The sequence below is a fragment of the Oryctolagus cuniculus genome, chromosome 2 (genome assembly GCF_051225735.1).
Source record: "Oryctolagus cuniculus isolate XC-2025 breed Fujian yellow rabbit chromosome 2, ASM5122573v1, whole genome shotgun sequence".
Classification (NCBI taxonomy): Eukaryota; Metazoa; Chordata; class Mammalia; order Lagomorpha; family Leporidae; genus Oryctolagus; species Oryctolagus cuniculus.
This window is the reverse complement of record NC_142868.1, coordinates 105,363,596-105,389,718: the sequence shown is the minus strand read 5'-3', so window position 1 is coordinate 105,389,718 and position 26,123 is coordinate 105,363,596. Positions and strand designations below refer to the sequence as shown.

General features: G+C 39.3%; 1 protein-coding gene across 6 annotated transcripts in view; it reads left to right on the top strand.

The window, feature by feature from the left end:
* The window catches only part of GCC2 (GRIP and coiled-coil domain containing 2), a 55,905-nt gene that overhangs the window by 6,405 nt on the left and 23,377 nt on the right, over positions 1-26,123 (top strand). For 4 of the 6 annotated variants that reach the window (XR_011386423.2, XM_051834681.3, XM_051834687.3 and 1 more), the window contains 14 exons: positions 5,241-5,345; positions 6,224-8,692; positions 9,696-9,765; positions 12,739-12,839; positions 12,924-13,022; positions 14,913-15,032; positions 15,650-15,814; positions 16,080-16,184; positions 17,339-17,501; positions 21,073-21,173; positions 21,266-21,343; positions 22,444-22,581; positions 23,097-23,218; positions 25,283-25,459. Coding sequence is in view for 5 of the 6 variants with exons in the window: in XM_051834681.3 (XP_051690641.2) it covers positions 5,241-5,345; positions 6,224-8,692; positions 9,696-9,765; positions 12,739-12,839; positions 12,924-13,022; positions 14,913-15,032; positions 15,650-15,814; positions 16,080-16,184; positions 17,339-17,501; positions 21,073-21,173; positions 21,266-21,343; positions 22,444-22,581; positions 23,097-23,218; positions 25,283-25,459 (4,013 nt within the window). In the remaining variant the exon portion in view is untranslated. Of the gene's footprint in view, positions 1-5,240; positions 5,346-6,223; positions 8,693-9,695; positions 9,766-12,738; positions 12,840-12,923; positions 13,023-14,912; positions 15,033-15,649; positions 15,815-16,079; positions 16,185-17,338; positions 17,502-21,072; positions 21,174-21,265; positions 21,344-22,443; positions 22,586-23,096; positions 23,219-25,282; positions 25,460-26,123 lie in introns of all 6 variants that reach the window. The other 2 variants (XM_051834680.3, XM_051834683.3) reach the window with 1 other exon arrangement.

Sequence of the window (26,123 nt, the reverse complement as noted above, 5' to 3'; positions counted from 1 at the left end):
CTGTGTCTCCCACGTGGGAGGCAGAGACCCAGCTAATTCAGCTGTCACCTCCTATCCCCCAGCATATGCCTTGGCAGGAAGCCAAAATCAGGAGCAGAGCCGGGTCTGGAACCTAGGCACCCCAGTATGGGTTGTGGGCATCCCAAGCCATGTCTCAATCGCTGCGCCAACTGCCAACCATTAAATGTTTAATTTCAAAGAGCTCATTATTGAAATCTGTATATTCTGTTTTCTCCCATATTATTTAAAGATTCATCATGTTCTGTTATCTCTCTGAGGGACTATATTCTTATTGTCTCCAAGTTTACTTCTTTTGCATTCTCTGTCCTTCAGATTTAATTATTTTCAGTGTAACTGCCTGAGAACCCCAAAGAAAAGCCAGAGTCTTGAACATAATGTACATCTACCTATGTAATCCCCACCCCACAACTTTCTCACACCAAAGTTAGCCATCATCCTGAATCTCACGTTTATCATTCCTTTTCCTTTCCTTGGAGAAGGTTTTATTTTATCTAGAAGTGTCATTTGAAATCTTTCTTGATTTTAGTTTTTAACTTCACTACAAAGGTATCATGTTTATTATGTGTTAGGACTTTTTTGCTTTTTTCCTGCAGCTCATCTGTATCATTGTGTATCACTACTGACTACTGGAGAATCTGTTGTTTATTATTATTACAGTTCAGTCATGGACTAGCCTATTAATGTTATGACCAGGTTTATGAAGTAGATTTCAGAGCTGTGAACTTGTAATAGGCATCTTCTTTATAATTGTGCAAAAGATTCTCATAGGTACCTGAGTGGATTTGCATCAAAAGTTACATGAAGGCTCAACTTTAGGAGATCACATCATACCACTTTATAATGCATGTCAAATAATGTACACTTTGATCAGCCATGTGCAAGTATTCCTATAGATTCATATATCTCAAGCCACTGAGTGTTGTCATATGTTATAATTTTTGTAAATCAAGCAATTGTAAAATGTTAGGTCATTGTGGTCTTGATTGAAGTTACTATTAGTTCCAGCAGTCATTTTTTATGATAATCTTTCTTAATGAGTATCTTCCAGTTTGTGGCTTGTCTTTTCATTTCTTACATCTTTTTAAAAACAGTATTTATTTATTTGAGAGGCACAGGTAAAGAGAGCTACCATATCCTAGTTCACTCCCTTCGTACCTTTGATGGCTGGGGTTGGGCCAGTGCCAAAGCTGAGAGCCATGAAGCCTAATCCAAGGTTCCTGTGTGGATGGGAACCAAATTACTTGAGAAGTCACCACTGCCTTGCAGGGTCTGTATTAGCAAGAAGTTGGAGTCTGGAGGTGGAGACAGGTATCAAATGCAGACAAATTGTTAGGGGATTCTGGCAGCTTAACTGCTAGGCCCCTACATGTATCTTGAAACAAGGGGTCTTAATTTTTTATATGGTCAGACATTCTTTTTTTGAAAATAAAGATTTACTTGTTTATTTTGAATGTCAGAGGGTGGGGAGGTGGAGAGAGATCTTCCATCCACTGGTTCACTACACAGATTGCCACAATGGCCAGCACTGGGCCATGCAGAAGCCAGGAGCGTCATCTGGGTCTCCCACATGGGTGACAAGAGCCCACACACTTGGGCCATCTTCTGCTGCTTTTCCCAGGCCATTAGCGGGGGGGAGCTGGATTACAAGAGTGGAGCAGCCAGAACACGTACTGGTTTCTGTGTGGGATGCCGGTGTCTGTGTGTGACCCGGTATGCCACAATGCCAGCCCCTCCTTTTTTATTTTTTTTTTAAATCAGTGTTTTTACTTATATTTTTTTAAAGGAACCTTCCTCTAGTCTAATGTGGGGAGTTTTAAAGATGTAGTATTGATATTTGTGTTTAAATTTGGATTGGTTTCCAGACTCCTCCTCCTCTTCCCGTTGGTTGTCCCTTTGCCAGCTCCGTATTGTCCTCATTATTTTTTCTTCAGCTTTTTGTTAGATCATGACACCTGATAGAGTAAGACCTCTGTCTGTTGATGCAAAAGTATCCTGCCTGGTTCTGAACTCTGATGTATGCATTTGAAATCATGTGAGTCCATGAAAAGCCTGTTGGAACTGTTTGGGATTGCATGAAATCTGTAGTTTCCCTGTGGAAGTTTTTCTCACATCTTTTGGTAAAGTTGTTCTTAAACTCTTGCTAATTCTTTGATACCAAAGTTGTAAATAATAACTTCTTTATAATTATGTTTCTAATTATTTTCTACTGATACTCAAAATGGAGCTTACTTAGCCCATTAATTTTCTATCTCCTTTATGAACTCTGACATGTTTCTAATTGAGATTGTTCTGGAGTTTTTATTTAAGCAGTCATACCATCTTTAGACAGTTTTTCTCTACCTTTCTTTCATGTATCTTTCTTACAGTCTATTTCACTGGCTGGGAAATTCGATATAGTGTTGATGGAGATAGCAGACTAATTTTTCTATTATGTTTGCATCTAGATTCATGGTAAAATAAGGCTTTGCTTTTTCCTTTCTGTGAAATACTTGGATTTTGGTTTCAAGTTAATCTGATTTTATAGAAGAACATAGGAATTACTCTTGTTTTTGTCTGGACAAGTTGGTGTGGAATGGATATAATCTGTCCACTCTTCAAAAATTTGAGAGGCCTCACCTGTAAAACCATCTCTTTCCTTTGGTGGACTGTTTTTAACTGCTGGTTTGATTTTTTTTAAGTTGATACAGTATTATGCCGTATAACTTTTCTTGAGTCATCAAAGCTGTATTTTTCTAGAAATTTTTGTTCACTTTTTTTTTTTAAGATTTATTTTATTTATTGGAAAGGCAGGAAAAGAAAGAGAGAGAGATCTTCCATCTGCCGGTTCACTCCCCAGATGGCCACAACAGCCATGGCTGGGACAGGCTGAAGCCAAGAGCTAAGAGCTTCTTCGAGGTCTTCCACATGATGTAGATGCAGGGACCCCAGCACTTGGGCCATATTCCGCTGCTTTCCCAGGTGCATTAGCAGGGAGCAAGATCAGAAGTGGAGCAGCTGGGATTCAAACCAGCATCCATATAGGATGCCCGCTCTCAGCAGCTTTACCCACTATGCCACAAAACTGGCCCCATCCATTTCATTTGTGTTCAGTATTATAAATAATTGCTTCATATTTTCTCAACTAATCTCTGATCTATACAGAGACTTTTTTTTGTTATTGTCATATCATGATTTCTGGCTTCTCTTGATTAGTATTGCCAGAGGTTGCATATTTTTTTCAACTAACTGATTTTGACTTATTGATTGGTTTTCTATTTCATTAACTTCCTTTCCCATCCAATTTGTTCAAGAGAATAAACCTGTCTTGGTTATTTCTTGCCTATTCTTCTGGTGACTCTGTCCCCATTATTGCCCAGTTCCCAAATTTTTTTAATTGCAGAAGGTATCGTAGCCAAAATTTGGAATGAACCAAGGTGTCCATCATCAGATGAATGAATAAAGAAAATGTACATATACACAATGGAATATTATTTGGTGAATATTATTCAGCAATAAAAAAATAAAATTCTGCCATTTGCAGCTGGAGGACATCATGTTGAGTGAAATAAGCTTGACACAGAAAAATGAATACTGCATGTTTTCCCTTATATGTGGAGTTAAAATTAAAAAAAAAGAAAGAAAGAAACAAATCAAGAAACAAAGGAATGCCTGTGTATATCAGTATTGTTGCAAGTACAGTTTTGTAAAATTTTGTGCTATACCTTTGTCTAAACAGTGGTTAAGAATGTCATGCTAGGGGCCGGTACTGTGGCATAGTGAGCTAAGCCGCTGCCTACAGCACCAGCATCCCATATGGGCGCCAGTTTGAGTCCTGACTGCTCCTCTTCCAGTTCAACTCTCTGCTATAGCTTGGGAAAGCAGTAGAGAATGATCCAAGTGCTTGAGCCCCTGCATCCACTTGAGAGACTCAGAGGAAGCTACTGGCTTCTGATTGGCCCAGCAGCAACTGTTGGGCTGTTAAAGAATTTAAAAAAAAAAAAAAAAGAATGTCTTAATGATCACTTTAAAATTTACTGTATATGAGTGTGTCGCTCCCCGTCTTCGTGGAGGAACGACACAGGACCCTGCGCTGTTCTTTTGTCTGCTCGGCCCTCCCTGGGTTTGCTGCTGGTTCTTCCTGGGTTGGCTGCCGTCCCTTCCACCTCCGTGGAAGGGCGGTTCCCCCTGGCCACTTTGCCCACTTCCGCAGGGGAGCGGCACACCGCCGGCTGGCTCTCTCGGGGGCTGCACAGGTGTTCCTTCAGATAGATGTTCCCCTTAGATGTTCCTGGTGCATGTTGTCTCTCTCCTCCTTTATAGTCCTCTTCCACCAATCCCAACTCTGCTACCCACACGCCGAGTACGCTGCTCTCCTCCAATCAGGAGCAGGTCCTGCTGTTTATTGGTTGAACTGGAGGCAGCTGGGTAGAAGTTGTTACTCCCTTCTCAGCGCCATATTGTGGGAGAGCAGATGCATAGAATAAGTCTTAATTCCAGTAACTTAGTCTAGTCCGGGTTGCTCCCCACAGAGTGAGTCATTTTTCCATTCAAATATGTTTTTATAACGGTTGTCTGTAGTCCCAATAAAATAGGGTCTTTTTGCTTGTTAAATTTCTTATTCCATGAAGCATTAAGCCTTTTTACTGTAAGGAAAATTTAAAATATGTTATCTCAAAAACCAAAAAAAAAAAAAAAGGAGAGAGGGGGTCTGGTGTGAGGAAGGAAATATCATTATATCATTATATTCTTGGAATTGTAACTGAACTGCGTTGAATCTGTTAAGAACTGATTAAATTTTCTTAAAAGTTTTTAAAGAGCTAAGAGCTACTGTAGTTAGGGGAATAATCTTAGCTTCACAGCAGATAGTGAGGTGGCCATTTCCCCATTTTTGAACCCCAAACGTTCTACTTTGTTTACCAAATATTTGATGTCTCCAGTCCTAAGCACCTGATTTCTGGGAGTGTTTGCCAGCTCCTCCTGTGTACTTCCTTGTGATTGTCCTTCAGTTACATCTTTCTTCTTTTTTCTAGTTCAATTCTTTTTTCTTCCACTGTTCGTTTTCCAAAAATGTGTTGAAATTTTTCATAGCCTCATGTCTTTTTTTCCTTTTCTCTTCGTTCTCACGTTTATATATTTTTAAATTTTATTCACACTTTCACATGTTTGGCAAATGTGAAAAGATGCATGTGGTCAATCCAGAATATTTTTAACCTCAGGCAACATATGATCTTCCAAAACAGGCACTAACCGAACGTCTGGATGCTGTTCTCCTGGAGAAAGCAGAGAGTGAACAGCAGTGTCTTTCTCTAAAGAAGGAAAATATTAAAATGAAGCAAGAGGTTGAGGTAAGACACATCTAATTTTATTTTTACATTTCATGAACAAAGAGACAACTCAGGATTTTAAAAGGAACTGAGGCGTGGGCATGTAGCACAGTGATTAGGGTAGCCACAACCCATGTTGGATCATCTGCTGTAGTCCCAGCTACTGTGTTTCCCATCCAGCTTCCTGTGAATGTACTGTGTACTCCGGAAGGCAGGAAGAAGCACCTGGGTCCCCATCACCCCCATGGGAGATGTGGATTAAGGTACAGGATACTGGCTTTGGTCTAGTTCAACCCTGACTGTTGGAGGCATTTGGCAGATAAACCATTAGGTATAAAATCTCTCTGTCTTTGTGCCTTTCAAATAAAACGAAAATAATTACATAAAAATTTTTTAAAGTGAAAAGAAAAGTAGGTGAAATCCCTTGACTATACAGAGATAGAACTAACATTTATTTGTTGCATTTTTAATCTTTCTTAAAGCTGTAATGTCTTTCTTTAATAAAAGTTGGGGTGGGGAACAGTTGATTTCACATATAACACATTACTTATTCAATTCAAGGATATTCATTGTCATATTTTTGCTTTCTTGCCAGTTAGATCTGGGCTAATTTTATCCAAAAAGTCTATTTATTCAGAAGCTGTTAGTTAAAAGCTTTATGACTTATACAGCTTACATAATTTATCACCTTTTAAAATAAAATTAAATTCAGAGATTTTCTAGTTATTATTACTTGAAATGATAGATTCAATACTTAAGAAGGCAGATACATTCTTTCTCTAGGGTTGTTTTTGCTCATTTCCTTTTTTCTGTAGTTAGCCTAAGAATCATATTTTTCCTGAGGGCAGGGCTTTCTTTTGCCTTACTTAAATAATTTATATGTGTTTATTTTGTAATAGGATTCTGTAACTAAGATGGAAGATGTGCGGGAGGAGTTTGAACAGTCACATAGACACTACGTGAAAGAAATTGAAACTCTGAAAAATGAGTTGTTGGCAGTACATTCCAAACACAGTGAAGATAAAGCTAGCTTGCAAAAAGAACTGGAAGCAGCAATAAATAAACAATTAGAACTTTCAGAACAACTTAAAATTCAGAGTGACTCTGAGGATAATGTTAAAAAGCTACAAGAAGAAATACAGAAAATTAGACCAGCTTTTGAGGAGCAAATTTTATATTTACAGAAGCAGTTAGAAGCTACGACTGATGAAAAGAAACAAGAAATTGCTCACCTCCAAAAAGTTATTGAGTCTAATTCTCAGCACTACCAAAAAGATATAAGTAGTTTGCAAGAAGAGCTTTTCCAGTTGAAAGCTACACACCAAGAAAAGGTCAAAGAATTGATGTGCCAAATTGAAACATCAGCTAAGGAGCATGAAACAGAAATAAATAAGTTAAACCAACTAAACGAAAACTTAGTAAAGCAGTGTGAGGCAAGTGAGAAGAATATTCAGGAGAAATATGAATGTGAATTAGAAAACTTGAAGAAAGCCACCTCAAATGCAAGCCAGGAAAGTCAGATATGTTCTGTGCTCTTAAAAGAAGATACTGTTGTAGACCAGGTAGTAAACGAAAAAGTCAAACACTTAGAAGATACCTTAAAAGAACTGGAATCTCAACATAGTATATTAAAAGATGAGGTAACCTATATGAATAATCTTAAATTAAAACTTGAAATGGATGCCCAACATGTAAAGGATGAGTTTTTTCATGAGCGGGAAGACTTAGAGTTTAAAATTAATGAACTGTTACTAGCTAAAGAAGATCAGGGCTGTATAATTGAAAAATTAAAATCTGAGCTAGAAGATTTAAATCGACAGTTTTACTGTACTGTAGAAAAACATGACAAAGAAGTACAGAGTCTTAAGGATCAATATCAAAAAGAAATATCAGAACTAAATGAAACATTTCTGTCAAGTTCAGAGAAAGAAAAATTAGCATTAATGTTTGAAATACAGGGCCTTAAAGAACAATGTGAAAACCTACAGCAAGAAAAGCAAGAAGCAATCTTAAATTATGAGAGTTTGCGAGAGATTATGGAAATTTTACAGACGGAACTGGGAGAATCTGCTGGAAAAATAAGTCAGGAATTTGAGTCAATGAAGCAGCAACAAGCATCTGATGTTCATGAACTTCAGCAGAAACTCAGAACTGCTTTCAATGAGAAAGATGCTCTTCTTGAAACTGTGAATCAGCTCAAAGGAGAAAATGAAAAGTTACTGTCTCTACAAGAATTAGTACCAGAACTTGAAAATACCATAAAGAGCCTTCAAGAAAAGAATGAAGAGTACTTAGTTAGCCTCAGTCAGAGAGATACCATGTTGCAAGAATTGGAAGCAAAGATAAACTCCCTCACTGAGGAAAAGGATGATTTCCTAAGTAAAATAAAAAATTCTCATGAAGAGGTAGATAATCTCCATGAAAAATGTGAAAAGCAGGAAAGATTGATTATAGAACTTGAGGAGAAAGTGGAACAGAGTACCCAGTACAACAGTGAATTAGAGCAAAAGGTAAATGAATTAACAGGACAGCTAGAAGAAACTTTAAAAAAAAAGAACCAAAATGACCAGCAGGTAGAAAAACTAATGGTTCAAGTTAAAACTCTCTCTGAAGACCAAGAAGCATTGGCATCTGAAGTGAAGTCTCTTAATGAAGAGAATAATAGACTAAGTTCAGAAAAGAACCAGTTGAGTAAGGATTTGGAAGCTCTTTTATCTGGAAAAGATGATGTTAGCCTTAAAGAACATATTACTGAATTAGAAAAGAAGCTTCAGTTAACAGTTGAAGAGCGAGACGATTTAAGTAAACTGTTTGAAAATGAACAAGCTCAGAAGTTATTTGTCAAAACACAGTTGTATGGTTTTCTTAAACAGATGGGATCGGAAGTTTCAGAAGAAAATGAAGAGCAAGATGCTATAAGTGTCCTACAAGCCATAGGTGAAGCCTTAGCAAAATTAAATGAGGAAAAACATAACTTGTCTTCTCAATATGATGAAAAGGTATTAGAGTTAGAAAAAAATATTAAGTTCCTTCAGGAAGAGAATGTAGTTCAATGTGAAGAACTTAGATGTTTATTAAGAGACTATGAGCAAGAGAAAGCTCTCTTAAGGAGAGAGTTAGAAGAAACCATTGCAGAAAAGGAGTCTCTGCAATTTGATCTTCTAGAAATGAAAAATGCCAATGAAAAAACAAGGCTTGAAAATCAGAATCTTTTAATTCAGGTTGAAGAATTGTCTCAAAAGTATGACAAAAATGAAACCCATAATGAAAAAGACTCTTTCATAATGGAACATGAAAACCTAAGGTCATCACTGGAACAAAAAGAATCTGAATTACAAGATGTGAGAGCAGAGTTGATGTTATTAAAGGTACTACTTAATTCAAGTTCTTAGTTCTTGTCATAGACTAGAAAATATAAATATAAATGTTTTTATGGTTTGAAGTCAAAAGTATTTAAACTCAAATGACACATTTCTGAAAAATACATTAGACATTTTATTACAGTATATCCTGTTTAATTATACTGATTTCTTCTTTCACTTGAGATCATTTTAAAATTTTGAACTTAAGATTAAATGATTAGACATTTAAATATCATGATCAAAAGTGTATAGCTGGTTAGTGGGAAACCATTTAGATATGAAAAAACGTAAGTCATTTTTGTCTGGTTAGATTTTTTTTTTTTTTTTTTCTTTTTGCACTGTCAATCTGAAGAGTTGGCTGTAGTGGTATTTCGCTTTGGCTAAAATTGCAGGGTTTTCTCAAAAATGTTGTGAGGGCCGGCGCCACAGCTCACTTGGCTAACCCTCCACCTGCAGCGCTGGCACCCTGGGTTCTAGTCCCAGTTGGGGCGCTGGTTCTGTCCCGGTTGCTCCTCTCCCAGTCCAGCTCTCTGCTGTGGCCCAGGAGTGCAGTGGAGGATGGCCCAAGCGCTTGGGCCCTGCACCCGCATGGGAGACCAGGAGAAGCACCTGGCTCCTGGCTTCGGATTGGCGCAGTGCAGTGGCCATTGTGGGGTGAACCAACAGAAGGAAGACCTTTCTCTCTGTCTCTCTCTCACTGTCTAACTCTGCCTGTCAAAAAAAAAAAAAAAAATGTTTTGAAAGTATGATAATGACCAGTTCATCTTTTCCTTATTACGTATGTGTAAGGTTGTTCATCTTGGCCTTTGATACTGCTGTTTCTAGTACATGCCAGATGCATAATAGGTCAGTATTATCTGCTCTGTCACAGGAAGAAAGACTGTTGACCAGATTACTTTTTGTACGAATTCTCTTCGGTAATGATTTTCTCATGCTTAATAAGATGGTCAGTTCATCATGGGGGATGAAATGAATTCTTTTTTGTTTTTGTTTTCCCTATAAAATCTAGGATTCTTTAGAGAAAACACATATAAAAACTGATCAACACTCCTCAGTGAAAGATCTGGAAGAAAAAATCGGTAATTACACTTTTATAAATGTTGTCACAAATTGATTAGAAAAATTCTTGTTACTGTTGGAATAGAGTGGGAACTGTAAAGGCCAGGTAGTGAGTTGTTAAGTGGCAGTCCTTACCTCACACCTCCTTTCCCGTCTCCTGCCATCTGTGTGCCTTTCCTTTCACAAATTTCACTGTATAAATGGTTCCACAAATTTTTTTTAAATTTTTTCATTCATTTAACAGTCTTTATTTGAATGCCCACCTGTTTAGTTACTGGCAACAGAAAGGAGATGAATAAGGTGTGGACCATGTGCTCAAAGAGCTGTCAGGAGAGGCTGGTGCAGTACTAACAGCACAGGAAGTTGCCTGTTTCAAATCAGGACCTAAGAAAACATCACAGAATAGGGCCTTCAGTTGGGTATTGAAGAATGAGAAATTGAACACGAAAGTTTGGCATTTTAGCAAGAAGCAATGGTAGATATTTGTGTGTTAACATAAGCAATACCAAGTAATATATTGGGAGGTTCTTGGAAAGTTAGCCAGGAACCTCACCGCAGTGTGCTATGTGATACACAGAAGAATTGGTGGTTTACGCGTAGCCATTTACTCCTCATGAGCAACATTCACTCCCATGTGAGATGAGGACAGGGACACAGTGTTGTATATAATGTGCTCATGGTTCCTCAGTGTAACACCCAGTTAGAGTGGGGGTGGGGGTGGAAGAGTAGAATGACTCCCAGTTTTCTGTAACGTGTGATTGCAGCAGGTCAGGAAGCTCAGATGCTCAGATTTAGACAAGTTTAAATACGAATCCAAGCAGAGATGTCACACAGAATGGCATGCATATCCAGAAATAAGGGGAAAAGCAAGGCTAGAGATAAACATTTGTTAAGTAGTGGGTATTAAGAGTCACAAGATTGAGTATCACCAAGAGTGTAGAAAAAAGATGAGAACCAGAGACAGTTCTCTGTCCTTTAAAGATAGAGGAGGGAGTCACAACAAGGAAGATTGAGAAGGAGCCCCATAAATTAGGAGAACCTAGAGCATAAAACATTCTAAAGCTGGGGCTGGCACTGTGGCATAGCAGGTAAAGCCACCGCCTGCAGTGCCAGCATCCTTTATGGGTGCTGGTTCGAGTCCCAGCTGCTCCACTTCCAATCCAGCCAGCTCTCTGCTATGGCCTGTGAAAGGAGCAGAGGATGGCCTGAGTCCTTGAGCCCCTACACCCGTGTGGGAGACCCAGAGGAAGCTCCTGGCTCCTGGCTCGCGAGTGTTCCAACTCCAACCATTGCATTTGGGGAGTGAATCAGCAGATAGACAATCTCTCTCTCTACCTCTGTAACTCTGCCTTTCAAATAAATAAATACATCTTTTAAAAAAAAAAAAAATTCTAAAGACAAGTGAAAGAAGTCCTTCAAAATGGGAAAAAAAATGTTTAGTCCTGGCCTGTACTGCTGATGGGTTGACCATGTGCTCATCAGCATAGAAGTTGGTGTCTGGGACTCTGACCCAGAGCTTATTTGAAGTGGATTCCAGAAATGAAAGGGGAAGAGACGTTTCAGAGCAGTTATAGACAACTCTTGCAAGGAGTTGTGATATACAAGAGATGGGCCAGTATCTAAAGGGGCAGGATGGTTTATTTTTTATCGGAGGAAAGGACAGCATGGTGAGATATTTCACCTGCCCTATCATGATCTCCTCCTTTCTGTCTTCATCTGCTTCCACTGGTTCCAAGGTTCCTGACCTTAATTTCCTGATGATATCTTCCTTGCTGCATATTTATAAACTGGTGAGAGAAACTCACTCAAAGGGGAAGCTGACACATAGAAGGGAAGGGAAATTCCTCCTCTGTTGCTGGAATAGGTGAAGAGGGTGGAATGAAGTGCAGAACACATACAGTTCAACTGTAGGTGGCAGCCACGAAGCACAGGTGCAAGTAGACTGATACACAAGGACAGAAATTCAGATCATAAGTCAAATAAGAATACCAAGAAGTAAAGTCTTCAACACTGGAATTTAATTAGGGAGGTGGCCAAAAACGGCTGTGGGGGATCACGATTGGATGCATAAAACATTACAGACTTAGTTATTAGTTATAAAACTCAGACTCACTAACCAAGAAGGGTGTGCCTTTTTATCCACACCCAATATCTGCTTGATCCTGATCTGTAGACCACCACCTAAGCTGGCATATGAAATCTAACATTAAAGGAGTTCAACAGTGTCTCCAATTCCTAGATACTTTCAAAAAAGTATCACAGAGTATTGAAGAAAATGAAAGTTACTTGCTTGTCTCACTTACATATGAGTAATTAAGCTTTCACTTAAAAAGGATGTTATAGGGATCAGCATTTGTGGTATAGCTTGTTAAACTACCACCTGCAATGACAGCATCCCATATTGGAGTGCTGGTTCAAGTCCCAGCTACTCTGCTTCCAATCCAGGCCCCTGATGTGCCTGGGAAAGCAGCAGAAGATAGCCCAAGTGCTTGGGCCCCTGCCACTCACTTGGGAAATCCAGATGGAGTTTCAGGCTCCTGGTTTCTACCTGGTCCAGCCCCAGCTGTTGAGGCCATTTGAGGAGTGAAGCAACAGATGGAAGATCTGCCTCTGTCTCTCCTTCTCTAACTTCCTTTCAAATAAATAAATTAATTTTTAAAAAAAGAAAGTTTGTTATATGTTCTCAAAATAAAAAGCAATGTCTGAGCTAAATTAAGCAAATAATTTTGATTTTTTTTCTTACTTTTGAGTTCACAAACAAGTATGCTTCATAAAGTTCACAGAAAAAAATGGAATTAAATGATTATTTTGGTGGAAAAAATTGTTTTTAAATTTATACAACAAGGGAGTCTTCAGTAGATTCGTGAAAAATACATATTGTGAGACCCCATGCATGGATTTCAAGAATGTTTCAGCACCAAAGTATATGTTTTAATTCCATTTTCCTATTGAATTCTTTACCACTGAATAATCCTTTTGTTGTCTGTTTTTAGGAAATCTGGAAAAAGAATCCAAAGAGAAAGAGGAGAAAATAAGTAAGATAAAACTAGTTGCTGTGAAGGCAAAGAAAGAACTAGATTCTAGCAGGAAAGAGGTAAGATTCAGGCATCATGTTTTAGAAAGCCAGGAATTTTTATCTCCTTGAAAACTTTTTAACTTTACCGTGTATTTAAAATAGGCCCAGAATCTGAAGGAAGAACTTGAATCTGTTCGGTCAGAAAAGGATCAGTTGTCTGCTTCCGTCAGAGATCTCATCCAAGGAGCGGAAAGCTATAAGGTAAATAGGTTTTCTAGTAGCAAGTTATATTTGTCACTTCTGAGTTAATGAATGTACTGAAAATCTGAAACTCTTCTCCATAAAATAGTCACCTTGTATTTTTTTTTCTGTTTGTACAGTGTAGTAAAAATTGAGGTTTTACAGTTAAGCTTTGAAGAGTGCCTTTAAAATACTAGCTTTTAAAAGTAAAATTCTGATTTTGGATTTCCTAATGAAAATAAGTCACAAAGGATGATTTGAAAATTTAAAGACACAAGCCAATGAAGAAGGAATTAGACAGCTGAGAAAAATCTAGTCAGGTTTTTAATTTCACTCCATGTACCAAAGTAACTTCTGAATGGATTAAAGAGTTTTATGAGGGGTACTGTTGTAGCACAGCAGGTCAGCCACTGCCTATAATGCTGGCATCTTTTGTGGGTGCTGGTTCAAATCCTGACTGCTCTACTTTGGACCAGCTTCCTGCTTATTTGCCCAGGAAAGCAGTAGAAGATGGCCCAAGTGCTTGGATTAAGTTCCAGGCTCCTGGCTTCACCCTGGCCTAGCCCCAGCCATTGCAGTCATTTGGAGAATGAACCAGTGGATGGAGGCTTTCTGACTTTCTCTCTTCCCCCTCTCACTGTAACTCTTTCAAATGAATACATAATTTTTTTTTTAATTTTGTGAAAAATATTTTTTAAAAAAACTAGAATGAAATACTTGATCCTTTAACTGACTTGTGGATTAAAGGTATTTCTAAATTTAAAAGCAATTAAGGGACAGGTGTTGTGGCACGGCTGATTAAGCCACTGCTTGGGATGGCCATATCCTATATCCAAATGGGATTGAGTCCTGCCTCTGCTTCCCACCCAGGTTACTGCTGATGTGCCTGGGAGGCAACAATGATGACCCAAGTGCTTGAGTCCTTGCCATCCACGTGGCAAGCATGGACACTTCCTGACTCCTGGCTTTGGCCAGGCCCAGCCCTGTCTCTCTCCCTCTCTGTCACTCTGCCTTTCAAATAAGTCAACATATTTGTAAAAACAATCTAAAAAATTATGAAGGAAAAGATTGTTAGATTGGACTACATAGTGGCTCTAAAAGATGAATATGTCCATGTGTAAATTTTAAGTAAATGTTTTGAAGGGCTTTTGTTTTGTTTTGTCACAGGTATAATGAAGTCTGAGGGACATGTGATTGTGGTCAGACATTCAGAACCTGTGCCTGGCTCTTAAAAATAGATTTATAAATCCCCTTTCTATATAAAGGATACCAAATCTGTATCCTACTTTCATATGTAAATTTCTATGCCATTTACAAATTTACATTTGACTCATGTACTTTAAGAAATGGCCTAATTAACTGCTGTATAACAGAAAATGTCAGTGTGGGCTGACTGAGTAGGCCAACTAGAAATATCAGAGAAAGAAATTCAGTTGGTTTTAGTTCTTCAGAAAGTATTGGAAGTTTTGCTGCATAGTTTAGTAGACTGTATTTATGTAATGTCCTTCACTTAGCACTCCCCCTTTCATTACACCTGTCTTGAAATGTTTTCCTCATCAAAATTTCTCAGGCAAAGTTAATAGGTGTCCAGGTTAAACTTTTTCTCCTCCATCTTTAAATTTGTTCATGTTTCATTTCTTGATGAGTAGAATATTTAACCCCAGAGTTAAATATTCATTTACTATTTTCTTCTTTTTTGGTGTATACTACCCTAACCTAAAATTCACCTGAATTGTGCTAATTTTATTCCCTAATGCCAGTTAAGTATTCCATCAAATGTGAAATTTAGGTAAATATTTTTTGAGTATTCAGAATAAACTCTGAAATTTTATATCAAGGTGGCTTGATGATACTGTGTGATCTACTGAATGCATAGTGACATGCTACAGTTAAACCTTTCTCATATTGCAGAATCTTTTGTTAGAATACGATAAGCAGTCAGAGCAGTTGGATGTGGAAAAAGAACGTGCTAATAATTTTGAACATCATATAGAAGACCTTACAAAACAATTAAGAAATTCAACTTTTCAGGTAATGTTAAATTGAGGAAATTCAAACATGAAAATTACAATAAGTCTATTCTAATGCCAATACTGTCACATAAAAATTACCAGTGCCGTGTATGAGCTGAGTCCTGTGTGTGTACTGGGTATTCTGCAGGGCCAAGACAGAGGCTCCAGTACTGACGCTGCTTGCGTGCCAATCGTGGCTGCAAGGCCAACCCTCAGTTGGCTGAAGCATAAAGCAAAGTATCTGAGAAAAATTAAATTAACAAGTATTAATAATATGTGTAATACTTGTGTACAGTTACCATGTATATTCTACCCACTGTTGAGAAGATTTGACAACAAACAGATAGCAGCCATCCTGTCTGCTTACTCTAATCTCATTTCCCCTGGGGTTTTTCCTGTTTGTTTTTTTCATTTATGCCTTTTGCTCTAGAGGTATCCCTGGCCTCTTATGAGATATGGCATATAAATATCAACCATGACAGATTTTTAAGTTCATTCTTCATATAACATTGCCATTCTGTGGGCTTGATTGGAAGGCTGTGTTTTGTGGACAGTGCCAGTATTCTCTGTTTTTATTCTTCCTCTCCTGTGCGTATTTCCTACATGTTTACAGTAATGGGTCATTTGTCATTTCAGTGTGAAAAATTAAATTCAGATAATGAAGACCTCCAGGCTCGAATTGAGACACTACAGTCCAATGCTAAGTTATTAGAAGTACAAATTTTAGAAGTCCAGAGAGCCAAAGCAATGGTAGACAAAGAATTGGAAGCAGAAAAACTTCAGAAAGAGCAGAAGATACAGGTACAAACAGTCCTGTGAGATGGATTCATGTGTATTGTGATATACCAAAATACCTGAAGGAAACAGCAGCATTGTGCATGCAGCAGAGAGCATATAACTCCTTAATGTGTAACAGCTCTAAATTTAGGGATCCAAGCTATGATTTAGGCCATGCTTTAAATGTTGAAAGACTCCAAGCTTTTTGTATTACAATGTGTCAGATTTAATGTATAACCCTCTACATAGAGCTTTTTAATGTTGGTTGTATTATTACTTTTAATTTTAGGAACATACCAGTACTGTAAATGAACTTGAAGAACTTCAGCTACAACTTCAACTGGAAAAGAAACAGCTTCAGAAAACCATGCAAGAATTAGAGCTAGTTAAAAAGGTAAAATAAAATACCAAGGTCAATATTCACATTGTTAAACTATACATATTAGAAAGGAATATTTGTTAATATTTGTAGTGTTTAAATAAATTCTTAGCCTCAAAAAAGTGAAAATTTAGCTCCTTTAAGTACCTATCTTCCCATAAGAATCTAGTTGACAAATTATTACACTTTGATTTGACAGTGTTTCATTTTCTATGTATGATCATTGTGTGAAAAAATAACAGTTAATGTCTGAAGTGAATGTCAAAGCTTGAGATTTATATTCTACTTAGAAATGTGGATAATTTTTTTAACCTTTTCAAAGAATTGGCTCAACTGAAAAGTACAATAAGAACTCTGCTTAAAATACTAATTCGGGGTGGCGTTGTTGTACACTGGGTTAAGCCACAGCTTGCAATGTCAGCAGCCCATATCAGAGTACTGGTTTGAGGCCTAGATATTCTACAGCGTGCCCAGGAAGGCAGCAGATGATGGCCCAACTGCTTTAGCCCCTGCCACCCATGTGGGAGACCATGGTGGAGTTCTGTTTATTTATTTGAAAATCAGAATTACACAGAGAGAGGAGAGGCAGACAGAGAGAGAAATCTTCCATCTGCTGGTTCACTCCTCAATTGGCTGCAATGGCCAGAGCTGCGCCGATCTGAAGCCAGGAGCCAGAAGCTTCTTCCAGGTCTCCCACGCAGGTGCAGGGGCCCAAAGACTTGGGCCATCTTCCACTGCTTTCCCAAGCCATAGCAGAGAGCTGGATCGGAAGTGGAGCAGCTGCGTCTCGAACCGGTACCCATATGGGATGCCAGTGCTTCAGGCCAGGGTGTTAACTGACTGCGCCACAGCGCTGGCCCCAAAATAAATATATCTTTTAAAAATATTTCATAAATATACGCCCCAGAAGAACATTGTGATTAATGAAAGTTATGATGAAATACAGTGAAACCAAGAAAGTTTTGTTACACTACTAGAAAATACATCATGTTGTACAGAAAACTAAAATGTATCCAACTTCTCATATCTTCATTACTGTGCATAGTACTTTCAGATTCTAGAAAAGTATAATAGAACCAGTTTATTCCTGTGGTGTCAATTTTCAAATTTTTACAAATGAAATTAACTGATCCAGTATTATATAAACCTTTTATCTGTAAAACATACAGGATGCCCAACAAACCACATTAATGAATATGGAAATAGCTGATTATGAACGTTTGATGAAAGAACTAAATCAAAAGTTAACCAATAAAAATAGCAAAATAGAAGATTTGGAGCAAGAAATAAAAATTCAAAAACAGAAACAAGAAACCCTACAGGAAGAAATGAGTGAGTAAAATTAAATTCACTTTGTAATTATTTCATTATCACAGAATTGGGGGTGGGTCGGGGCTGGGAACAGGCATTAGCTGTTGGTTTCACCAGTCTTTGACTGCCATCCAGTTGTTTAGTACAGAGCTAAACATTACTAAGGTTTACACAGTGTAAAACCACTTGCCACTAAGAAGTTTATAGGTCCACCTTGGTGCTGATGCAGGGATGTCATTTAAGTAATACAAAGATGCTCTTTGCCAGCAATTTACTAACAGATTTGGAAAATCTGTGGAACGTTTCATTTTAAAGTGATTGTATTTTAATTTAATTCAGAATATTTTTAAGTTTCTTTTACTAGTTTTTTGGTCCATGGATTATTTACAAGTATGTTGTTTAATTTCTAGATACTTAAAAGAATTTTTTCAGTTATCCTTCTGTAAATGATTTCTAATATACTTCCTTTGCAGTTAGAGAACACACTCGGTATGTCCCTTTAATTTGAGCTTTGTTTTATGGCCCAGCATAGTATTTCATTTCAGTGAATGTTCCTTATGTACTTGAAAACAGTGCGTTAGAATGTAGTTGTTGGATAGAGTTTTCATCAAATCAATCAATGATGATGTTTGAGTCTTGCATAGTCTTAATGACTTTCTGTCCACTTTTTCTACCTAGTGCTTCGAGAGGTGTGTTGATATCTCTAGCTAAAATGGTGGATCTCTCTCTTTTCAGTCTGTCAGTTTTTCTTTATGTATTTAGAAACTCTGATATTGGGCTGTATGCACATTTGAGATTGTTAAGTTCTTAATGAATTCATTCCTGTGTTATATTGAGGAACGTTTTCTCTCCCTACTACTAGTCCTTTTTCTAAAGTCTTCTTGGCTATTAATACTAATTGATGTTTATAATCACTCCCTCTTTATTATTTACATGGCATATCTTTTGTAATCCTTGGACTTTTAATTATGAAGTATTCTTTTAGAATGCATGTAATTGAGTTTTGCTTTTCCCTCCAACATGAAAATTTGTTATTTAATTGAAATATTTAAATAATCCATGTATTTTAACATGATTATTTATGTGATTAAGTTTAAATCTACCTCTTTTCTGATTGTGTCCTATTCGTTTTGATCTTTATTTCCTTTTTCTACTTCTCTGGAATTACTTGGCTGTTTCCCATGCTGCCATTTTACTCCTTTTATAAGTTTATTAGCAGTTCCTCTTTGTTAGCTTTTAGTAGTTGCCTTTAGGCTTTAATATACATTGTTGAATGTATCACATTATTTTCAAGTAAATTATATCCCTTCATATGTAGTGTAGGAAATTAACAGTAGCATACTTTATTTCCTTCCTCTTTTGTCCTTTGTCATACATTTTACTTCTATATGTGGTATAAACATAACACATTTTTTTAAAACACATTGTTTTTGTTTGAAAATAGTTCTCCTTTAAAGCAGAAATTTGGGGGTGAAAAAAGCAAGTCAGAGCCAGTATTGTATTTTCTATTTGATATATATTGAATTCTTCATTTCAAGTACTTCAGTTTGATTTTTCTCCAAACGTCTATCTTCGAAGCAAAATTTTTCATCCATATCGTATATGGCTTTCTTTATCTCATGAATTGATGTGTCTTTCTGAGTGATCTTATGGTCGTTCTTTATAATTGACTTTCAGACATTTCATCAGTCTCTCCATCTTCACTTGCTGATTTTCTCCTCTGATGGCTTTTATCTTTGAAGTATGCCTCTGTGGCTTAGTGGAGTGTCAGCTGCTTCAGAGGATAGCTAGTGCATGTGCTGGGTAAGGCCAGGAAGCTCTGGTCGGTGCTCAGGAGTGGATCAAGAGTCCAGGGTGACACCCAGGTTGAGCATGGTAGAGCTCCTCTGTTGTCAGCATGGGGAGGGCATGATCACTTCTGCTGTTGTTGCCACAGCCTCACCTCCTCTCTTCCAAGGTGATCAGTGCCTAGGATTAGCCCACGGTGGCTACAACCCCTGACCCATGTAGGCACATGAACCCACAAAGGATCTGTGCAGTCCTCAGTGTGAGCACAGATCCCTCTGAAGTGACCCACCCCAGGCAATCAGAGTTCTAAGCCTTTGAGGCCAGCCACAGTGATTGCACAGAGACCTGGCTGTACCCCATGCCCTATAGTACATTTGCAGAATTCCCACAGTCATAGGGCACAGGGGATCTACTTTCAGCCCTGTGTGCCTGCTCCATGCACAGAGAGAGCAGAGCTGTTCCCAGGGCCGACTGCCTGTGGGTGCTCCACCTTGGCAGTTTGAGTTCTGGAGCCTGTGATAGGGTCGGGGAATGGGAGTGCCTCACAGTCCTGGGTGTGTGCCCAGCCCTCTGTCAACCCTCCCAGCCAGACTCAAAGTCAGTGGGGACGCCGATTTATCCCTCTAAGAAAACCCCCTGGTGCGCACTTGAGAGCTGCTGCATCCTCTGTTGGCGCTGAGATGCTGCTTTCTTCCTGCTGGTCGCTGAAGGGTTAGGGAGGTCCCTGCAGCCCCTGCCCCAGTGGGGCTCCAGGCCAGACTCTGAAGTCTGCGAGGTTGTCCCTCAGTCAGTATCACCAGTAACAGGGCTGCCACAGTCTGCTCTCAAAAGCTGGCATCCCCACCAGCCTGCAGGGGCGGGAGATCCAGATGGGGTCCGCACTTGCTGCTGTGCGTTGACTCTGCATGCTCCACGGCGTCTGTCTGCTTCGTATAGAATTCCCACTGCTCCCCCTGGGAATGCACTGCCTCCACTCTTCCTCTGTTGCCTGCCTCTGGTCAAAATCATCACATCTATCTTGGTGCACCCAACAGCATCTCTTTTGAAGCACTTTGTAACAATGGAATCCCCATCTTTTAGAAGTAAATATGATTCTGTCTTTAGAGATGCATGCTGAAGTGTTTGAATATAGATGGATTTACTTTATATTTCCCCCAAAGAAGCCGTTTATATAATGAGTACAAATTTCATAAGTACAACTTTAGGAATACAGTGATTCTTCCCGTCATACCCACCTTCCACCCCCAATCCCACCCCTCTTCCTCCTCCCTCCCCCATTCCCAGTCCCATTCTGGATGGATTTACTTTAAAATAATCCAGTGAGGCCTTAGAAAGTAGGTGAGGGTATAGGTCAGTCTCCAAAGACAAACATTTTTCACAAAGGACCAACTGGTAATATTTTATGCTTCCTGTGCCATGCAGCCTCTGTCATAATTATGTGAGCCTCCTTTGTAGCCCTAATCATTTAAATGAATGACAGCATTTAAATGAATGAGCATGGTGTTGTCCAGTAAAACTGTATAACAGAAGAAGCCTATAAGCCAGACTTAGCTGAGTCTGGGTCAGAGTAAATAAGGTGGGTGAGATATGTGTTGGAATTATTCAAGCTGGATGATGGATACATTGGAGTTTATTGTATGTACTGTTGTCAAATTGTCAAATATGTTTGAAATATTCCATAGTGAAAAGCTAAAACTAGTTTTCTTTCATGGGTGAGTTAATACAAAGAAAAGTCTTGTCTTCATGTATTTAAATTCAGTTGTAAAATTGTTTCATCTTCTGCTGAAATTATTTCTTATACTAGCTTTACTGCAGACTTCAGTGCAACAATATGAAGAAAAAAACACCAAAATCAAGCAATTGCTTGTAAAAACCAAGAAAGAACTGGCAGATTCAAAGCAAGCAGTATGTTGATTTCTTGATTTCATATTTTAATATTTATTCATAGTTTATGAATAACGTATTTCTTTAATTTAACCAAGAGTCTCATTCTGTAGGAAACTGATCACTTAATACTTCAAGCATCTTTGAAGGGTGAGCTGGAGGCCAGCCAACAACAAGTAGAAGTCTATAAAGTAAGGTTCTTTGCACTTTATAAGATGTAAAAGTAATTTCCATGTAGAAGTGATGTAGCACTTATAGATTGTTTTAATCATCTTCTAAGAATTTGTCTTATGTGAATATTTAGAAAATCTTCTTAACATTTTGAGGAAGTAGGAACAGTAGAGTTTAGCAATTAACTGGGATATAGCTTTTAGCTCAAGATCTATTCTTTTCCTGTTTTTGAGAATTACTATACTATAGAATAGTACAAAATCTAATTAAATATGTAATCTTCGATTTTTTCATGATTACATTTTTAATTTCCATTTAATAAAATGGGAAATGTTCTATTTATGTTGTCTCTACTTTTATAATGATAATAAATAAAAATATTGGGTGGGCATTTGGCTAGTTGTTAAGACACCTCCATCACATATTGGAGGGCCTGGGTTTGAATCCCAGCTCCGCTGCTGGTTCTGGCTTCCTGCCATGCACACCCTGGGAGGCAGCAGTGATGGCTCAAGTAGCTGGATCCCTGCCACCCACGTGAGAGACCCAGGTTGAGTTCCCGGCTCCCAGCGTGTTGCAGGCGTTCGGGAAGTAAGCCAGTGGATGGGGACTCATTCACTGAACTCTTTTTCTCTCTGCCTCTGGAAATCTTAAAAAACAGATTTTCAACGATTTAGTTATACTACTTTACATATACTGAAGCCTCAAACCCCAAGTTTGTGTTTTAGGAAAACCTATTAATCCAGGGAAGATCTCATTTACTTGCATTAAATTTAAAGATTCTTATTCCTTGGCTGGTGCTGTGGTGCAGCGTGTTAAGCCTTGACCCACAGTGCCAGCTTGTGTTTCAACTGCTCCACTTCCAATCCAGCCCCCTGCTAATGCACCTGGGAAAGCAGGGAAAGATGTCCCAAGAGCTTGGGCCCCTGCACCCACCGAAGGAGGCTGCTGATGGCAGCTTTGGCCTGGCCCAGCCCTGGCTGTTGCAGCCATTTGGAGAGTGAAGCAGCAGATGGAACATCTTTCTCTGTTTCTCCTTGGCTCTCTCTGTAACTCTTCCTTCCAAATAAATCAGTTAATTAAAAATAAAGATTCTTTCTCCCTCCCAACCCCACCCCCCCAGATTCAGCTGGCTGAAATAACATCCGAGAAACACAAGATTCACGAGCACCTGAAGACATCGGCAGAGCAGCACCAGCGCACTCTGAGCGCCTACCAGCAGAAGGTGACGGCCCTGCAGGAGGAGAGCCGCACCGCCAAGGCGAGTCCTCCCGCACAGGCCAGCCAGTCCTGTCCGAGGGCTGGGAGACTATAGATAATGCTTGAAAGAATGGCTGGGAGTGTTTAAAAAATGGAAAGGTCGTTTTGTTGCATTTCTCCATTCTTATCTTTAAAGGAAAAGCAAGTCCCAAGGCCTACAAACGGTTTGCATTGAACATTGATGTTTGCATTAAAGATCGTTAAACGTGGGGAAGCATGGGGGGAGGACAGTTGTAAGAAAGAAGTCTTTATGTGTAGGAAGTTCTAAAAGCAAATGCTGTCAGTATCTACCAGAGTAGAAAGCACGGTCACACAAAACTACAGCATTCAGAGACTTTGAGAAAGTGTGAAGCCAACAGAAGAGTTACTTTTTATAGAAATTAATTGAGGCTAGAAAGGATGTCAGCCATTTTTCCTAATTTTCAGAAACACTTCATCTCAGTTTGCCAATCTCTGAAAGAAAATAGAAAGATGATGTTACAGCAGAAAATGTTTTCCTCTTTTTCAATGTTACAGGCAGAACAAGCTGCTATAACCTCTGAATTTGAGAGCTACAAAGTCCGAGTCCATAACGTTCTAAAACAACAGAAAAATAAATCTGCGTCTCAGGCTGAAACTGAGGGAGCTAAACAAGAAAGGTAAAGGCTAAGTTAACAAAGGACAGGGAGCAGGCGCTGCAGTGTGGTGGGTCAAGCCAGCACTTGGGACACCCGAGTCACAGACCAGAGTGCTGGTCCTAACTCCGGCTACTCTGCACTTCCAGCCCACTGCTAATGTGCACCCTGGAAGGCACCAGATGATGGCCCAGTTACCCAGGTTCTTGTCACCCATGTGGGAGACCTGGATGGAGATCCTTACTCCTGGCTTTGGCCTTGCCTACCCCTGACTGTTGCAGGCATTTAGAAAGTGTAACAGCAGCAAAACTTTCTTTTAAAAAAAGATTTATTTATTTATTTATTTATTTATTTGAAAGAGTTATAGAGAAAGAGGTCTTTCATCCATTGATTACTCCCCAAATGGCTGCAACAGCCAAGGCTGGGCCAGGCCCAACCCCAAGAGCTTCAACCAGGTCTCCCACGTGGATGCAGGTGCCAAAAGACTTAGGCTGTTCTCTGCTTTCCCAGGCACGTTAGCAGGGAGCTGGCTCAGAAGTGGAGCAGCTATGTCTTGAATTGGTACCCATGAGATGCTGGGCACTTCAGGTGAAGACTTAACCTTCTACTCCACAGCACCTGCTCCTAAATAAAAAAAATTAAAAAGCTGGAGTTTTCCCCCACACTATATGTTCTTCATCACAAAGGTTGAAAATATTTTGGGTTCTGGTGCTGTGGCACAGCAGATAAAGCCTCCCTGCAGTGCTGGCATCCCATATGAGCACTGGTTTAAGTCCTGGCTGCTCCACTTCTGATCCAGCTCCCTGCTAGTGCACCTGGGAAAGCAGCAGAAGATGGCTCAAGTGCTTGGGCCCCTGCACCCACATGTGAGACCTGGAAGAAGCTACTGGCTCCTAGCTTTGTATCGTCTCAGCTCCAGCCCTTGCAGCCATTTGGGGAGTGAACCAGCGGGTGAAAGACCTCTCTCTGTGTCTCTTTATCTGTTTCTCTCTGTAACTGATCCTTTGAAATAAATAATAAATCTTTAAAAATTTTTTTTATTTCTTTTGACTTGGAAGTTTATATGTAATTTACTAAGGAGCATGGAGTTTTCTTGGTTCTCTGAGTCTCTGGCCAGTAATTATTACCTTAGAACTCTGTGGGTTATTTTTTTTAAAAAACTAAGAACATAATCCTATAACATAAAAACAGCTATTTTTCTTTCTTTTTCACAAGATTTGTTTTTATTTATTTGAAAGGCAGAATTAGAAAGAGGGAGCTCTTCCATCTGCTGGTTCACTCCCCAAAATGGCTGCAACAGCTAGGGCTGGGCCAGGCTGAAACCAGGGGCTTCTTCAGGTCTCCCTCGTGTATCCAGGGGCCCAAGTACCTGGCTCATGTTCCACTGCTTTTCCCAGACCATTAGCAGGGAGCTGGAACAGAAGTGGAACAGCCAGGACTCAAACTGGTACCCGTATGGGATGCCTGTGTTGTAGGTGGCAGCTCTACCCACTGTACCACAACACTGGTCCCCCAAAAACAGCTATTTTGATGCCATGAATAGTCTGTTCTGTTTGAATATAAAACAGAAATTAAGAGACTACGGCAGGCATTTTTAACAGCTATTGAGATGCTACTTGGGATATCTTCATCACATATTAGAGTGCCCATGAAGGAATCCTGGTTCGATTCTTTCTAGCTTCCTTATAATGCACACTGTGGGAGAGAGCAGGTGATGGCCCAAGTAGTTGGGTCCGTGCCACCCACATGGGAAACCCAGTTTGATTACCTGGCTCAGTTTCAGCCTGGCCCAGCCCTGGCTGTTGTGGGCATTTGTGGGGTAAACCAGCAGATGGAGGATCTCTGTCCTTCTGCCTTTTAAATAAATTTTAAAAATTAAAATCTGTAGTACTTGAGATTTAAAATCTGACTATAACATATTTTGTATATTAATCTTAGTCTCTTATTTGTTATATCTCCTTTAAAAATCATCCATACTAATAGCAAAAGTATGACATTGAAAGTTTAGTTGATTAAAGTATATTTGAAACCACAAAATCAGGTTCACCTCTTTCAAAACAATTTTTAAACTGTTTGTTTCTGTTTTAGGCAACACCTGGAAATGCTGATTGACCAACTGAAAATCAAATTACAAGATAGCCAGAATAACTTACAAGTCAATGTGTCGGAACTTCAGGCACTGCAGTCCGAGCACGATGCTCTGCTCGAGAGGCACAACAGGATGCTACAGGAAACTGTGTCCAAAGAGGCGGAACTCCGGGAGAAGTAAGGTTACCGGCAGCAGTACCAGTGTTTGTACCAGGCAGTAGTGTATCTCTGTGTTAGAACTCCTGATGTGTTCCTTGGGATACAGGTTTGAAGATAAGAAACAGGGCCTGATGTTGTGGCTCAGCAGATTAAAGTACCACTTGGGATGCACACATCCTGCATCAGAGTGCCAATTTGAGTCCCTGCTCCTCTGCTGCAGATCCAGCTTCCTGCTGATGCATCCTGGGAGGCAGCAGGTGATGGCTTAGGGATTTGAGTCTCTGCCACCCACATGGGAGACACAGATGGAGTTCCAAGCTTCTGACTTTGGCTTGACACAGCCCTGGCCGCCTGCAGGCACGGGGAGTGAATGCAGATGGAAGATTCTCTCTCTCTCTCTCTCCCTCTCTCTGTGTGTGTGTCCATGTGTGTCCATCCCTGTCTCTGTTTCACTCTGCCTTTCAAATAAGTAAATATTATTTTTAAATAATAATTTTAAAAAAGAGACTTGTCTGAAGGCTTTGTAACTTTGTTCTCTGTATCTTAAAGCTTACCTTTTGGATTACTTTTGTGTTTAGTGTCTTTAAGATTTTCTGTAGACTTCATGCTCAATGTGTTTCTTTTATAAAAAACAAAATCCTATTTCTGGTACAGTGTTAGGGCACAGTGGGTTAAGCTGTTC